Genomic DNA, 12888 nt, shown 5'->3' with positions numbered 1-12888 from the left:
GTCCTATCAAATTGTTAAACTTTTCTTTAGAGCGAAACTGTGGGCTTCATTTATTTCAGACATGAATTGTTGGCCAGAATTCCACTTTCCCCTCGAGTAACTCCTCTTCAAATTGGGGGTGGGAAGGGGGTCGGCAATTTGCCTTTTGTAGTTTGATTGCTTAATCACCTGATTCATTGCTGATAAAGATTAACCATGCTTGCAAAGGACCCCCTGTGGATGGGGGTGTAGTGGGACATAGAGATACTCTCTACAACACTGGGTTAACAGAATCCTTGCTTTTACTGTAGTGTTACATCTTCCTCTGACTTTTGGTGTTTAGGAAAATCTTAAGACTCACATGAAGCCCCATAGATTGCCTGTGTCATAATCTCCACTGACTTCCTGTCCCCTCACTGCATCCTCCCAGGCCTATGTCACAATCTCCACTGACTTCTGGCAGCTGCAGCTTCCCTGGCCTCAGCCCCTGGTTCTGGTGATACAAATAAAACATTGTTCAGTTTCTCCCCATGCCTTCTGCCTCCTCTGCTCACTGGGATGTACAGGCTATACCCCACCCCGTCCCTCACCTCCCAGCCCCCATCCCCCAGCTAGAACCAGCACTGAAAATCTGCAGAACTGTGTTCAGCAGCTCTTTCTGGGTGGGGACCTTTAATGTTGAGAAAAACTTGATTCTGGCTTCAGAGCTGAGTGGCATGTGGACTTCCTCCCCACAGTCCAGGTGTAAAACTAGCTGGCCAGTGTTAGTCCATGTCTGTGACTTGAAGACAGGGTCCCAGTTTGTGTCTTTTTATTTTATCTTATTTTACTGAGTTGCAGGAAAGAGGACTCTTGCTTTGTCATTTGTCAAGAGTCCTGCTTTGGCTCCTGCGTGACACAGGGGCACCTATCACCAAAGTGGGGGCCCCCCTCCTCCTCAGAAACTGGGCAGCTTGGTATAGGCCCTGGAGGCCACAGAACAATAAATACGCACCCCTTCACACCAGGATTTCCTGGGCGATATTCTTGACAGTGAGAATATTTTTCATGGGGATGGAAGCCTTCAAGGGCGCCCTTCCAGAAAGGCAAGTGGGAAGGACAAACACTCCCTCATCTGCATATGCATTACAGCAACATTAGCAAACTGGGCCACTAACAATCACACCCTAAGGGGTTTGAAGGTAATCTCTGCCCTTCTTTCCTTTCCTAGCCTTGTGAAGAACAAGGGAGCGCTTCCAGATGCAGAGATGCTTTCCTGATGGAGTATAAGAGTTAGCTAGCTTCATAAACTATTTCTGCTCAGAAAACACAAGGCATCCATCGGAAGCGCTATCCACTCAACTAGTTTTCGTGTGTGCTCAATTTTAAGACATTATGTGTTTTGAGGTGGGGTGGGGAAACGCAAAGGAGGCTGGATAGCTAAACAAAGACTGGAAAAGAAAATGCTGCAAATTGAGACAAAAATTGGTCTAATGTAGACTCTAATGCACGTGTGGAACTGAGTTCCATTAAGTGATTTTTTTTTTCTTTTTTTCTTTCTTTTTTTTCTTTCTTTTTTTTTTTTTTTTTTTTTTTTTTTTTTTTTATTGGATAAAGGCTTTCTGTTTAGAATCTTTGTGCACTTTCCTAAGCAGCCAGGCATGGGATGTTTTAAAGAATGTATTTAAACAAAACCAATAAAATAAACTAAAAGCAAATTAAAACTCCCCCTTCCCCAAAGGGTTCCACAGTGTTCTAGCTGCCTTTTGTCAACGGGACCCAGATCTAGACAGTCTGGGAGGAGGGGATTAGAGTTTAGGAAATGCCTTCATAGGACTGGCTTGCAGGCAAGTCTGTGGGATACCCTCTTGATTGATGTAGGAAGGCCCAGCTCGCCATGGGAGGTGCCCTTGCTGGACAGGCGATACTCAGTTGTGTAAGAGAGCAGGCTGAGCAAGCCCAGAGGAAGGAGTAAGTCAGTAAGCAGCAGGCCTCCAAGGATTCTGTTTCAACTCCTGCCTTGAGTTCCTGCCCTGACTTGCCTCAGTGAGGGCATGAGAATCCCTAAGACACCCACTAACCTAGTCTAACTCTCCTTTACATGCCTACAATAGTCCCGCTCTTTAGCTCTTTTTTGCTACCTTTTTTTTGTTATGTCCAATTTTGTTTTTGAGAATTTCATATGAGTACATTATATTAACATTATTCCTACCCCTTTACCTCCCCTTACCCTAAGACATGACAAGAATGCTATACCCTTGGAAATCTCAACATTAGAGTTGACAACAGCAGACCTGACAATGCCGATAAAGAAATTCAGGCTGTCAATAAATGGCTTCTGAGGAAGGGAGAGTCAATTTTCTCCCCAACTTTCTTAATAGTCATAAAATTTAACAATGGAGCTTGGGACTATCAAGTAACATCACTAGCAACATCAGTTAACTTGTCAAATAGGCCAAACATTGACCATTTTCTCCTGATTGGCCACTCTTTTTTTCTTTGTGTGGCAATCTTTCCCTCTGGGTAATTTCCCATGTAGCCAGCATTTTCTTACTCAAGCTTCAGGGACTTTACCAAGTCATCCCCATTCTGAGATGTCATCCCTGACCCAGTGACCACCCCACCAATTCCCCACAGTCAGCCACTGTCATCACAGCTCAAGCTCCGGAATCCCCAGGTCTAGAAGCTCCCTTCCTTGAAGAGCTCTTACCGTCTTTCTTCTTGAGCCTGGTGTCCCAGGAGAGCCTGGCCAGCCTCTTCTACCCTATCAGAGGAACAAAAGGATGGGTGATAGCAACATGACATCACTGATGAGGTTCTCTTTTAACATCTGCTCCTGTACCAGAAGTGCTCATTCCAGGGATGAAGTCATCTTTCCCTGAAGGGTGATACTATCTTCCATTGGTCATAAGTCACCTCTCTACACGGGTAATGGGCAACAGCAGTACAGCTCTGACTACATGGTTTCAAGTGTCAGCTGTTCATCGTCACTAATTCATATTTGAGACACAGGTCAGAACAATACTATCCCTACTCTATCACCTAGCATAGTATGAATGTGGCTGGTGGGACACTGCTGGTTGGGGGCTTTGTGCATGTGTGAGTGTGTCTGTATGCATTTATGTGTACACATGTTCCAGGGCATGTGGAAGCCTAGATGTTGATAGAGTGTCTTTCTCAATTGCTTTCACCTTATTTTTTTAGACAGGTCTCTAACTGGAGCTGAAGTTCACAGACTCGGCAGTACCAGTTGGCTTAAGTTCCCAGGGTCTTCTTGCCCAGTGCTAGGATTATGGGTGTGTGCCACACCGTCCACCTTTTAAAGTGGCCTCTGGGGATTTGAACTCAGGTCCTCCTGAATTCACGTGAAGCACTTAGCCAAGTGAGCCATCTCCTTAGACCCCAGTTGGGATTTCTACACTTTGTCTGCTTCTTTTCTTAGCCTCTGTAGATGAACACCTTCCCACAAATAAGCTCTCAAAATTCCTGTAAGTCCCCCTCTCCGAACCCAAAATTCGAAGGGATGGAATAATTTATTAACCAAGGAAACACAAAAGTAGGCATTCACTACATTCTACAAGGAAGAAAAAAATCAAGGTTTCCATAGAGTGGGACCCCAGTGTACAAAGCAGATCCTAGACGGAGCCTGAGGGGGAAGTGAGCACCGTTGACTCATTTCTACCACACCTGGCTTCTTTCCTACAGGACTTCTCAGGGGAGCTTGCTCATTAAGAGGAACCAGAGACACATTTTATCCACATAAGTTTTAAAATCCTAAGTAATGGGGTAAGGGAACTAAATTGTGATGTAAGATTGCAGAACAATCAATCCCTAGAGATCTGCCTTGTGGGAGGAGCCACCCACATCAGCTTTGGTCTTTCCATCAAGGGCTAATAGGGGCGTGTCTTCCTAGCGCATGTGCCCCCCTGGATACTGGGAGGGGCAACACTTTGCTAGCCCTTTAAAAACCATCTTTCTATTAAATCAGCTAGTTCTTTCTTTTATGTTTTATCCATGAAGACTCCATGGGTGTGGCTTAGGGCAGCCAGTCACCCCAATTTAGAAGTTGACAAGCAATGTTTCTCATGTCTCACAGCAAGAAATATGCAGGAGGGAAGGATTTTTTTTTTTTTTTTTTTTTTTTTTTTGCTTCCTACAATAGTTTTTCTGTACTAAATATATTCTCTTATTCCAAATCCCTCCCTCCCCACCAGTGTTTTATAGTTTACTACTAAGGCCCAGATCCTCTCAACCACCACAGAGCCTCATGCAGCAAGTTTACTTTCAAATGCCCACATAATTACCTGCCTTCCCTGATCTCCTTTCAAGCCCTTGGGTCCTTGTACGCTACTGTCAAGCCCAGGAAGTCCCTAAAAAGGAGAAAATAAAGGGAAACACATGAACGGATCGTTTTTAATAGATTGCAAATTCATCAAGGAGAGCAGAGATGGGTTGAAGTGACAGGTGGCTTAAACGTATTTGATTTGCCTCCTCGGCTTGCTATTAGCAGCCTCGGAGAAGATACCTGAGGTGAACACATGGGGAGAAAGCAAGACTCCACCATGACAGGAGGCTTGGCCAAGGGAAGCAAGGGAACAGGGATGTGTCCCACCCTGGGACTGGAACCAGCCCTCCTCCTAGCTTTTCCTCTTCTCCGTGAGTCCTGGGCAAATCTGCACATGAGAATTAGTAGGGTCACCTTCTCTTGGGGGAGGCTAAACACTAGTGATGGGTTGATCACATTTCACCACACACACACACACACACACACACACACACACACACTGATGCTGAAGACCATGTGCCTGCCACACTGTATAAGCAGTAACAGTTGCTGGGGAGGGGAGACATTAGGGGAAATACCTATGAGCTGGCAAGGAGCTCTATGAGTATGTTTTTGGTGAGTCTCCCTGTCTTGCTGGTGCGGGGGGGGGGGGGGCTTCCAGTGATGCAGCTGCCCTGAGTCACCCATGCTCCTGTAAATAACCCCTCACTCATGTTCCCATAAGAAACTCTAAAAAAGTCAGTGGCTCACTAAGCTAGACTTGGATGCAATCGTTTTCTTTGGTCTATCATCTGGGGTGGGCAGATGTTTGTTGATGCCGCGCCAGGAAAGGTCTCAGAAGACCCAGCAACCTGGTTGCCCCCATGTCTTATTCTCATATGCTCATCCCTGTTTTGTTTTGTTAAAAAAAAAAGAGAGAGAACACAAAACAAAAACATAAGATTTTAAAAAATTTAACATTCACCCAAACATACAAGCAGCAAGTTGCTAGAAACAGCATCATTGTGGGATACCATCCTTAGCAGGCAAAGCCATAAAGCTTTCTAACTTGGGGTGTAAGGACCACAGTTGAACTGTGTGTGCACAGTACTGAGACCATCCATTGAGCCAGCCAAGTTAATCGATGACCTAGTGAGTCGAGAAGGAGCAGCAATGATACAGCCCTGCCGAGTGCCAGCTGCCAGGCTGTTCTGCTGACAGTGCCCTAGATTACCTCCAATCAATCAATAAGCAATTTGTAATCACCAACAGGGATAAGGCACTGTTGCAGACACTTAGTAAGCCCTCCCCCCCTTAAAGTAGTGTTTGGACTTGGACTTAAGTAGCTTATAAGCTAATAGGGAGGAAGAGATTGCTATTGCTACAACATGCGGGACAATTTTATTTCATTCCCCTCCCTATCAAACCAGGATCATTTTCTACATTTTCATTTCTTCCTCAAGCTTAAATACATGTCCCTTAGATCACCAAACATGGAGTCACCTAACTAAAACAACTGGAAAGTTGTATTCCGGTGAAGAAGATATAGAGAAGGAAGACCGCCACAGGATTTATTATTTATTTGCTTATTTATGTTGAGACAGGTTCTCTTATGTACTCTTGGCTGGTCTGGAAACTCTCTATGTAGACTAGGATAGCCTTGAGGTCTGCCTGTCTCTGCTAGGAACAAACATACATGCAAACATATCCTGCTCAAGCCTGGAACTTTATTCCACTGAACACATAAGGCCCTTAACCTGAAGGATAAGACAAAAAGACTCGAACACCAGCAGTTCAGAACAGAGCCTCCTACCTCTGTGTGTAGGTGAGCCACTCTGTTGTATGAGCATAAACTAATCTCTCTATAATCTATTCATCGAGAACAAAAAGCACCATTTAACACAAATTTACGAACAGACACAGGCTTCTAGTATTGATGTATTGTCAGGTGATGAACTTAGCGGTCTCTGTAGATCAGAGAGACAATTTTGCTCAGATTTCTCCTGGTATGTGAAATTTTAAAAATTTCAAAGCTGGGCTGAGGGTTGGGGGCATGGCACACCTATAATTCTAGTACTTGGGAGGTAGAGACAAGAGGACTCAGAGTTCAAGGCCAGCTTTAAACAAACAGAAGTTATATAGTTAAAATGGAAAATTCCAAAATCTTGTTTAGATTTTTTCCCCACCAGGAATTTGTATTACTTGTGCATTCATTCCTGAGAAACAAATGATCCTATCTGTGTTCTGTCAATATTCCTTTTCCCAAACTTTCCTGAGATAGCAGTCTCAGGAAATTTTCAAGAGGGTGAGAAAAGACTGTTAAGCACTGAGGTCTAAGGTCAGTGGGGCTTACACCAGGCCACGGAGGACCTGGCAAGGTGAACTGTCAGCCATCTTGAGGTCATAAAGCGTTGTTTTCCTAGTTAAAAGTCTCTTTTTGGTATTCAGTTTCTGAAGAAGAAGAAGAAAAGAGGAGGAGGAGAACAAGAGGAGGAGGAAGATGATGATGACGATGATGACAGTGACGATGGTCATATGTGGTAGATGTATGGAGGTCAGAGAACAAATTTTTAGAGTCGGTTTTCTGCTCCCATCTCCATGTGGTCCTGGGAACTGAACCTGAGTCATCAATTTGGGCAGCAAGCACCTTTACCCACTGAGCCATACATCCCACCTGATATGAAAAATGCTATATACTCCCATACTCAATGGCAGACAATTAAGAGGACATCTGATATTTAAAAAAAAAAAAACAATGGAAATTGTGTATCAATACCTCAAATGAGTTTGCAATCATATCTAGCTGGCTGAAATATCCAATCACTATAGAAGCCATCATTTCTTGCTTACCCATTCGTGAAGTGACAGACACCCTTGCTGTTTGCTGAATCTACAAGACCTACCTCGAAGTTATTTTGACATTGCCAAGAGATGCCAACAAGTAAACAATGTTGTCTTCAAGTAAAACTTCCTGTTTTTTAAAAACTATTATTTTTATTTATTTGTGCACGCACGAACGCACTTTGTGGACACTTGTGAGCCATAACATATGTTATGTGAAAGTCAGGGGACAATTCCCTGGGGCCAATTCCCTCCATCTGCCAACTGCCAGAGATTGAACAGCGCGGGTCCTCCGGCTTGGTGACAAGTGTGCCTTGCACTCACTGAGCCATATTAGCAGCCCCTCTTGTTTTTAAATAGTTATTTTCAATGCATGCCTCTCATTTAGTTTTGACACATATTGCACCAAATCACCTCTCTGATCAACACATTGTATACCCAAGAGGATGTCGGGCAAATGTCCCATCAATGCCCAGGTCCTCACACCTTCCCTTGGCATTTTTAAATGGTTTGTATAAACTGTGGATGTTCTAATCAACACATGGGACACTGGCCTGTTCATGTGGTGAGACAGCCACTCACTACAAGCGTTTTGATGCATGTTTGGGAACTGTAAAGATTATGTTCATGTACATTATACATGTATATTATCCAGAAATTCTGCTCCTAAACTATATACCGAAGGACATGTATACCAAAGGACATGCAAAAGAATATCCACATCTAGTCCAATCAATGGGACCAAAATTTAAATTTTATTTCTAGTGCATTTAAACAGCTGCATTTTGCTGTTGCAGTGAAGAGTGTGGTTCTATAACACAAATGCCATCAGACTGGGCAGGTATTTTGATTTGTTCATTGTGTCCTATGTGCTCTGAAATATTCCCAAGACATAGGAGGTGCTCAATTGATATGCAATAAATAAATCTTGGCCCATAGGGAGATTCTTTTTAAGGGAGCCATGTACATATATAATTAATATGAGCAAAACTATTAGTGTATGTATATATTAAACTGTAGTTTGATTTTACTTAGCCTGTGTAAGCATGCCCAATGCATGTTATTTAATTGCTGTTTTGGATTCATAGTATGTTCTACCTAATATGGGTGTACCTAAATAAAGCTGTACTCACACACACACACAAAAAGAAATACCTACATCAGTGCTATATTAATACAAACAATCACATATCTATCAATGATAGAATGGATAAATATATGACAAACACTCAATGCAGTACTATGCAGTATGAACTCAAGTGTCGTGGATTACAGACAACACAAACACATCTCACTATCATGAAGTGGAGAAAAAGCAGCTGGAAACAGGGAAAGTGCACACAATGATCCCATTCACACTAAGTTCAGCAGAAGCAGCCAGAGACAGAAGAGCACATACACAATGATCCCACACTAAGTTCAAGGGCAGTTAAGACAAATATCCTGTGCTAATATAGACTGTGGTGACCCCGGGGAGGGTGTGGAGTGATTGAAGCTTCTAGGATTTGGGTGTGTTTTATTTCTTTATCTGGGCGATCAGACTGGCATCTTCCAGTGATCAAGCCCATGGTTTTACAGTTGCGTACTGGGTAGATGCATGTTATAGTCCATCAGAAAGCTCAACAAACATTTCCATTTCTTGACAAAGTCCCAGTTCACTGGAAAGTCATGGAATCGTGTACATGGTGAGGGAAAGCCCGTGGGGCTGACTTCCACTGATGTGGTGTGCTCACACATGGGTGTGGGTTGTACCTGCTCTGCTGGGTTATAATCCCACAAGAGCAGGTACCTTACTTCCTGAGGACCGCCTGATAGAATCCTCACCAAATCCTTGGATTGAGAAGGCCAGGACACTATTCTCAAAAGAGACAGAATCTTGGGGAATAGACAAAAAGATGTCACTTTGTTTCTCCTATGCACTGTATTTTGAGGTACTTAGGAAAATAACTGAATGGACTGGAATTCCTCACTCTTAAGGACAAGAATGAATAAGAAGAGGATATAGGCAAAGAAACTACATTTAACATCTTCAGTTAGGACTTCAAGGTTCTAAGCTCAGGAGTACGCCCACAGTGCCTTAAAATGGAACATCTCCCTTCAATAGAAGAGCCCTAACTATGGTATGCAGCCCACGCAGCCCACGCAGCCCACGCAGCCCTCACACTTACTGGATCTCCTCGAAGACCTTTTGCACCACGGTCACCAGAAGTCCCTCTCTTGCCTGGGCTTCCCTGGAATTAATACAGACCAGAACAAGAACAAGATGGGAGGTTTTGATAAACTTAATAAGCATAAAGTGCCTACATTCTCTCTGGTTTGAATAATTAAATATTTTTCCACTGAGGTTATTTTTAATCTGGAAAAAGGAACTACAAAAAAAAAAGTTCTTGGCATCAAATATCAAATGAGTAACTCAGTGGTGACCTTGGTTATTTACTGCTCTCATGAACTCTGTGTTCCAAATATACTTGCCATCTTGCTTGTCATTATTCTACAAAAGATTTTTTTAAAAAATATTTTGTTCTAATGAGGCAGCAGAGAGACTCGAAGTTCATGCTACTTGCCCAAGGACATCTCAGAACTACTAAAACGTGGGTTTCAAAATCAACTGCTCACACCAAGGAGACCAAGCAGAAGCCTGAGGCGTGGCTGCCACTGTGTCCCAGATGGGAAGCAGTGCCATGTGCTGCTCATGTCACAGCTGCCTCATGTCACAGACCCTGTGTTCTTAGTGTACTTCTGTGGCCCCAATACTTTCCTCCCCGTGTATGTGGTCCTTTCTCACACAACTGTGAAGTGATACCCAATCATGGTGGGCAAGGTGCTCGGTCTTTCTTTCTCTTTTCTTTTTCTTTCTTCCTGTCTCTCTCCCTCTCTTTTCTTTCTCCCCCCCCCCCTCTCTCTGTCCCCCTTCTCTATTGCTATTGTTGTTTTGTTTATACAGGGTCTCACTATGTAGCCTTGACTGGCTTGGAACTCACTATGTAGTTCAAGTTGGCCTCTGGCAGAGTGTTGTGATATAGGAACTCTCCCTATATTGAGCCCTGTATGACTCCATGGGAATCAAGAGAAAGGGAAAATAGTACTGGCTGGTAAGAGGGAAAAGAGCTCCAGACACCGTGAGAGGCCTTAGAGGTTTCTAGGCGCTCTCTACAGAAAAGGCATGGCCCGCGTGCTAAGAAACACATGTACACTATATACACCCGAGTCAAGGTTAGCTGTGTTCAGCCCTGAACAGCAGAACCTATCAGACACATAAGAAATTAATGCTCACTGTTGTATATGGTCATGTTTCAGGAATACTCGTCTCCCAACAAGTCTGCAGCCATGTGGACACGTCTAGGGCAGTTGTTTCATTTTATAACCCATTCCTTTAGCCCCAAGTGCGGGTTTATAGTTTTGGAGCCTTGGATCCTTACCTGAGATCCCTCATCACCCTTTTCTCCTCTTCTTCCAGGAATCCCACTGTCACCCTAAAAAGTGGAGAAGGGAAAGCTCAAATTCTCATTTCCTCCATGAGAGCCAGCCGAGAAGGGGGGCGGGGGGAGAAGCCAACACTGTACCTGTTCTCCATTTAATCCATCAATCCCGTCTTCCCCAGCTTCTCCCTGCAAAGACAGATGTGATTAGCATATAGGGCTCATCTGTCAGGTAGCAAACACAAACAGTCTCAAGGGTTCTTTGTTGAACAACAGCTTCTTCGAGAGGTGATGCCTGGGTAATGTCGAACATTACTTTCGGTAATAGGAACTGTCATAATAAACAGAGTCTGCAACGAGAGGCAGAAATAAAATGCAAATCAAGACGACTTCGAGTTTCATCTTACCCCAGTCAGAATGGCAAACACCAACAAAACAGTGGATGACAAATATCGAAGGGATGCGGGGAAACTAGAACCCTCATTCAGCACTGGTGGGAGTGCAAACTAGTACAGCCACTACGGAAATCCATATGGAGAATTACCAAAAAGCTAACAACACATCTACCATATGACCCAGCTACACCATTCCCTAGTACAAAGGACTCAACTTCATACTCCTCAGATACTCGCTCAGCGATGTTTGTGACTGCTGTTTTCACAATAGCTAGGAAATACAAACAACTTAAATGTCCTCCAGCCTTGGTTAATAGCTAGGTGCAAGCAATCCGATCAGGGAAATGGGAAAGGTGCTCCTTAGGAGAAGGGGGGAGGGTAAATACAGAAGAAGGTGGGGGGGGAGGCAAAGAGGATTTGGAAAAAGGGGGGCTACTTAGGGAGGGGGAGGGAAGGAAATACAGAAGGAGGGAAGCGGGCAAAATAACAATAAGGATGTCTGATAAATCTGTGATGAATCATTAACTACTTTTGAAAGATCCTGTGATACATTTAATTCAACAAATAAATATACATATATGGTTTTAATGCACTTTTCTCACCTGGGCTGACAATGCTTCCTCTAAGGGTCAAAGACTGCCTAAAAATAACCCGATACCAGACATGAGAATCCCCCCTTTAAATTGTTGGCCAGGGCTGTCTAAGAGAGTCCTAAAACACACACGCTGTTGTATTTGCCCTTGCTCATCACTTACCTGCCCCACAGAGATAGAAGGTAAGTCCCTATTGCTGAAGATACCATTCATTTCATACCCAGACCCCAGAGACCCAGAACTGAAACTAACCTGACTGCCTCCTCCCTGAGGACCCGCTTTCAATGGTACCAGAAGGCACCATGCAAGCTTCCAAAGAAGGGAGGCAACCAACTGTCCTTCCTAGCTATGATGCCTATGAACCACAAGGACCAGCATGGCATGATAACCATACGGGTGCAGTGGGTCGTGTATATAAACCATTCTCTAATTGGACCTAAGACCCACTCAACAAGAACAAAAACATGGTACTCAAAACCTAGCCAACTCAGTGCTAATGAAATCATGGATCTTGGAAAAGAACCTATGACCATTTAACTAAACCAGCATACTCCCTGACAACAGTCTAAACATTTGTCCTTATACCACAGGTAAGAGGAGTCCTTACCCCTCCCTTCATAGCACGGAAACGTCTCCGCGGCAGACAGAAGTGGCTATAGACAGCTCCAGTTCATCAACGGAGTTTTATAGCACAGTGCTAACGGCTACGTTTACAAAACACTACTGCACTTAAGGCCCAGGAACATTAAGAGGGAGAAGAAAGACTTTAAGAAGCAGAGGATCAGGGAGTTTGCTGTGAGATGGTTCCTCTAGTAGTGTCGGAGACTATATTCCTCAACTGTCACCAATGTGACATGAGCTAAACATGAGCTGAACAAGGACAACACCAATAAAAACGTCAAGGTGGATGGGAAAGGCCCACAATCCTACACAAGGACTACAGTCAACTAAGGAATGCTGAGCAGGAGAAATAGTCTTCCCCAGGGAAGAGCACAACAATCGTCTACCCAACACAAATGATCAGCCCTGAAAACATGTATGTATGTATGTATGTATGTATGTATGTATGTATATACATATACATACACACACACATATGCATGCAATAACAGTGAAAAAAGAAGCATGAATTTGAAAGAGAAAAAAGGGGCGGTATATGACAGGGTTTGAAAGGAGGAGAGGAAAGACAGAATTATAGTAATTATAGTCTTAAAAATTTTAAAAAGAAATGGCTGGTACAAAGGAGAAGAAGAAAGAGGCAAACAGTGACTTTATTTGTAGCACCTACTTATAACTAAAGACTTCAAAAATAACATTTATGGGCCTGGCACCATACCTCTTCTCCACTGAGTCCTCTGGTCCCCTGATAACAAAAAGGACAGTAGCATGAGTATGGGAAACACAATGCGCTGCTAAGA

At 43.6% G+C, this 12888-nt stretch overlaps 1 protein-coding gene across 1 annotated transcript in view; it reads right to left on the bottom strand.

The window, feature by feature from the left end:
* Window positions 1–12888, bottom strand: part of Col6a6 (collagen type VI alpha 6 chain) — a 90635-nt gene that overhangs the window by 48805 nt on the left and 28942 nt on the right. The window contains 6 exon segments of the mRNA XM_051205712.1: window positions 2669–2722; window positions 4263–4328; window positions 9232–9294; window positions 10483–10536; window positions 10627–10671; window positions 12807–12833. Coding sequence (XP_051061669.1) covers window positions 2669–2722; window positions 4263–4328; window positions 9232–9294; window positions 10483–10536; window positions 10627–10671; window positions 12807–12833 — 309 coding nt within the window.

The sequence above is a fragment of the Phodopus roborovskii genome, unplaced genomic scaffold, assembly GCF_943737965.1.
Source record: "Phodopus roborovskii unplaced genomic scaffold, PHOROB, whole genome shotgun sequence".
Lineage (NCBI taxonomy): Eukaryota > Metazoa > Chordata > Mammalia > Rodentia > Cricetidae > Phodopus > Phodopus roborovskii.
This window is presented reverse-complemented; position numbering and strand designations above follow the sequence as displayed.